The 4,717-nt window shown below is 62.4% G+C and overlaps 1 protein-coding gene across 1 annotated transcript in view; it reads right to left on the bottom strand.

The window, feature by feature from the left end:
* Positions 1–6: 6 nt before the first annotated feature.
* PFKFB3 (6-phosphofructo-2-kinase/fructose-2,6-biphosphatase 3) overlaps positions 7–4,717 on the bottom strand; it is a 23,154-nt gene continuing 18,443 nt past the window's right edge. The window contains exon 15 of the mRNA XM_006906951.3: positions 7–513. Within this exon, the coding sequence (XP_006907013.1) occupies positions 466–513 (48 nt within the window). The 3' untranslated portion in view covers positions 7–465. The remainder of the gene's footprint in view (positions 514–4,717) is intronic.

Genomic DNA, 4,717 nt, shown 5'->3' with positions numbered 1-4,717 from the left:
AGGTGCTCCCCCGCGAGCCCCGGGGCCGCCTTCAACAGCGTGGACCTTGGGCAGCCGGGATCCAGGCCCCGGGGCCGGCGTCACCCAGTGGGAACACTCCAGGCCAGGATCCCAGAAATGGAGCAGAACAGCACAGAGGCCCCTGAGACCCCCTCCTCGGGGCCTCTCTCACCCCCCCAGGCCTCGTGGAGGGTCGGGGAGGCCCCAGGCCGGAAGGCGGGGGCAGCGGGGGACGGGGAGAGTGGGGTGGGGAGGCGGCTGGGGCTGCGTTTGCACATGCGCACGGGAGAGGCGTCCTGGGGTCTCCCGGCCGACAGTCTGGGGGGCAGGGGTTCTCTTTGACCCGAGGCCCCTCTTCCACGCTGTCCGACCCCGTTGGGGGGAAGTCCTGGGGGTCGCCGGCCTCGGGCGGGTGGAGGTGCTGCCTAAGCTGCGGGCGGGAAACGGCGGGATGCAGGGTCCGCCTCACTGCGTCCGCGAGGGGTCCGCGCTGCTCGGGGGGCCCTTCACGTCCTGGGTGCGGGAGAGAAGAGGGCGGGGGAGGGGAGTTATTCTCGCTGCGGACCAGGCTTCCCATGCAGGGGGTCTAAAGCCATGCGACCCCTCCCCCGCCCCCACAGAGCACGCGGGGACAGCTCCGCCCCCCAAACAGGTGCGGTCACCCGGGACCACGGAGGGTGAGCCCGGGGTCACGCTGGCGCAGGGCCTCGCAGCAGAGAGCCTGACTCCTGCCTGCAGCAGGCGGGGAGGGCAGGGGGCAGAGCAGGCGGCGCTGCGGCGGGCACGCAAGGGACCCTCGGCCCACGGCCCTTCGGAGCCCCAAGGCCGCCCCCGCCCCGGAAAGTGCCATTAAAAGCAATCCAGGCAGAAGCCTCACCCCCGAGATGCTGGCCAGTATCAATACCCCCTTAAACAAATGTTTTTCAATCAACTGGGGACAGATGATGGCTGCCACCTCACAGCAGCTGTCCCTTTACTTAACCTCCTCAATTCGCCCCGCCAGAAAGGGAAACAGCTTTAAAAAATGTTCTCTCCTGTTCTGAGTGTCCCACCAAGGCTCTCTTAAAGGGGTGGGCAGAGAGATCTGCAGGGCTCACCCCGGCCCACCCTGCCTTGCAGAACCCAGGCCCCCGCTGCAGAAGCCTCTAGAGCAGAGAACTCCCGCCGGCCCTGAGCCCGCTTTCCGCCGGACCCAGGAGATGGGGCCAGCCAACCCTCCAACCACAAGGACATCAGGTGCCCCTGTGAGTGCGGCGTCCGCTGGGGAGCCCTGCAGCCTCGCGGTCACAGACACCCAGCCAACCAGTGGGGTTGGAGGGCGAGGTGCTGCTGAGTCCATCGGCAGCGGCTGGCTGCCACCCACCCTCAGATACGCCAAGACCAAGGCTCCGAGCACCCACAGACGGATGTGACGCAACACAGGACCACAGACACGGGCTACGCCGGATCATTCACTCGCGGGGCCCCCGGTCAGCACACACGGAGCGGAAGCAGGAAGCCAGAGAGGGGACCGAGACAATGGCGCGGCTCTGGGAGACCGCAGGTCGCCTGGCACAAGGGGTACGGGTCACATACTCCACAATGGCCGGTCCCCACAAAGAACGGGGCGCCCCGCGCCACGCAGGGCGGAGGCGCCGTGACTCTGAGATGCGGAGGGGACAGAGGGTGGCATGCACCGAGCCATTTACCTTTCCAAGGTTAGTAAGGAGAAAACTTTGAGAAAATGTGACAGACAGTTCGTCTTTCAAGCATAGTGGGGGAAAAGGAAGAAACATGTTGGAAAAGAAAAACAACACATCTTTAGCAGTATTTTCTTTACGGCGCGCATTTGAAATTGGAAAATCAAGGACACTTCGGGAACGGGGGGTGGGGGGCTGCAGGGCGCCACGTCTGACTGGGAAACCATGATCACTGGCACCCTCAGGCCATAGCCCCTAAGACCCCAGGGGCCTCCCTTCCCCCGTCGCTTGGTGCTCCTGCTGCTTGCGAAAGGGAACCCCACAGGCCTGTGCAGAAGGGACACGAGGCATCAAAACACGGTGGACGTGCCGCACGAGCCCACCAAGTCACAGGGCACGCCTCTCCCCCAGTAACAGCCATCGGCCACCGGCCCAGGCTGTGGGCCAGAGACGCTGCACATGCCACCTTATCAAAACGCCTCATGGCTCTCCTGTCCCCACCTTAAAGGCGAGGACGCTGAAGTCCCAGAATTACATCATCTTGCCCAGAGTCCAAAGAGAGAGGGTAACAGAGCCAAGATCAGACCAGGCTCGGTGTGACATTTTAGGGTCCACAGCCCCAGACATGGGCTCATGCTCCCGGGCTGGGCTGGACACTGGGACCCCCGTGGAACGTAGGTGTGAAGGGTGCAGAGGAAACACATCTGGACTGAACTGGAGGGAGTCTAGCCAAAGGTGCCATTAGCCTTGAAGACAGGCAAGTTCAACCTTAGAAGTGGGGGGGAAAGTGCCCAAATGGCCCCCTCCGCGCAGGAAGATCTCCCTCCTGGCAACATCAGGCTCCGGGTCATAAGGAGCAGGAGACGCACAGGTGCAAAACCGGAAGGCTCCAAACCCAAAGGTGAGTCTTCCCATGAGGAGAGCCGCTGATCTGGAACGTTCTGTGTGCAAGGCCCGCCTTCCAGCGGCTGTTCTCCCTGAAGCCCGAATGTCACGGACAGGTCCAGCAGTGAGTAAACGCACCATGGCCCCAGGAAGCAGCCTCATGGGACAGGCCGCAAGAGCCAAAGAGGAACACACAGCTGCGGGCCGTGCCCCGCCGGCCGCGAGCGCCAGGCGCCCTGGACAGGGCAGGTAGACGTGGCCGGGCTGTTCCGACAGTGGCCCGGAGGAGGCAGGCAGCCTTCAGGGCTGGGACACCCGGTCGAGTCCCGGTTCTGCCACCGACGGGTGGATCGCTGTGGGCAAGCGACTTACCCTCGGCCCCCCGTCTGATAAACGGGGACAGTACCTGCCCTGCCAACGTCCTGGGGTCATTTTAAGGACCAAAGACACAGCACATGGGCAAGCACGTGTTCCGTGAGCTGTAAAGCATGACAAAACACGTTTCACTTACAGGGTGACGTCTAACCCAAGCACGCTGCCAAGAACAAGCCACGCTTGAGCTTAGCGGGCCGAACCCAGGCCCTTTCCACCTCTGCATGAATTAGTCGAGGTGCCTCGAGCAGCCACAGGGAGCCCGGCGGGCTGGGGAGGGGGATACTGCATGGTGGCTGTGACTACAACAGCAACACAAGGCCACGCGTGGTTCCTGGTGAGGTTGGGGACCACCGGGGTAGTGGGCAGCGGAAATGCTCAGTACCAGCAGCCGCTCTAGTGGACACTTAACCGGAACTTTCTGCAGAGAGCTCCAGTGAAAGCAAAGGGGAAGCCCAGCGGGTCTGACGTGGAGGCCGCTTCCGCTCCTGAACGTGACCGTGAAGACGGGGCAGGTTCCGTCCGGCACGGGACGACCTGATCCAGAGCGATGGTCTCCATTTAGACCTCTCTGGAGTGTGGAGTCCTGGAGCCCCCCAGAGGGGGGTCCCCAGCCAGAGCAGGAGGGAGAAGCTGCAGGGCCTCTACCTGTGCTGCAGCCTAGGCCTTGGGCTCAGTTTCCTCTCAAAATGGAAGGGGCTCTCCCAGGGGGACACACACCCTCAAGTCAGCGGCGGCAGGCATGGGCTAGGCCAGGGGGCAAGACAAGGTTTGCTACCACAGCGACCGAGGACCCCGAGGGGGCGAGGAGGGGCCAGCTGCAGCGGCGGCAGCGCCGGGACACAGAGCAAACAGCCGGGCCAGAGTTGCTTCTTGCGTCCTCTGCTAAAACTCGTGAATCCGCTCGTCCCCCCTCCCTCCTTCAGACTGCACAAAAACTGTCATCACTCTCGACGTTTCAACAGGCAGGAAGCCAAACTGGCAAGCAAGAAGGAGGTGCGAGCATCAAAATTATTCAGAGAAATATACTTACAAACAGGCTTTCCCTAGCAAAGGCTGCAGAGAGAAAAGGTGGAGAGAGAGAGAGAGGTCAGTAAAGGGACAGGGGACAGGGCCCGAGGCATTTGAAACCAAGACATCCTCTGTGGGGACCCTCCCAGCCAGGCCCAGCCGATGGCGGCTTCCAGACTGACGATTCAGCTCGGCAACCCCGAAGGACTGTCCTGTCAAAGTCAGGGGGACCCTCTGCCATGCACCCTCTGAGAGTCAGGGTGGCACAGCCTGGCGCACCACCCAAGCCAGCCCAGGCCAGTCCCCCAAGCGTCTGTGACAGTGGCCTCTGCATATCTGCTACGACCCACAGTTCACAGCAAAACAGAATGGCAGAGAGACACTACTTCCGTTCCCAGTTTTCATTAAAAATACCTCTAATTTTAGACCTGAAAGGAGCAGCGATTAGACACCTCGAAGCCCTACGCCCTCACTTCAGAGGATAAGGAGACTGGTGGCCGGGGAAGGGGAGTGGGGGATGCAAGCCGACGATAAAACCCAACGCTTAGAGCCGGGGCGACACCCAGTCTGCAGCAGGTGCTGCTCCCCGTTCCATGGGCGGGGAACCGAGGCCCGGGGAGGTCCAGCCGCCCGCACGAGGCCGCACAGCACTGGCCCACGTCACACCGCCAGACACCGCCAGACTCAAACGCACTTCGCGGGGGACGCAGGAGTTTGCAGGCCTCGGCGCTGAGCTCATAAACAAACCGATTCACAGCCGTGATCTATTT

Source organism: Pteropus alecto, unplaced genomic scaffold (genome assembly GCF_000325575.1).
Source record: "Pteropus alecto unplaced genomic scaffold, ASM32557v1 scaffold11, whole genome shotgun sequence".
NCBI classification, from domain to species: Eukaryota; Metazoa; Chordata; class Mammalia; order Chiroptera; family Pteropodidae; genus Pteropus; species Pteropus alecto.
Note: the sequence above shows the minus strand (reverse complement) of the source record. Positions and strands in the feature narration are given on the sequence as shown.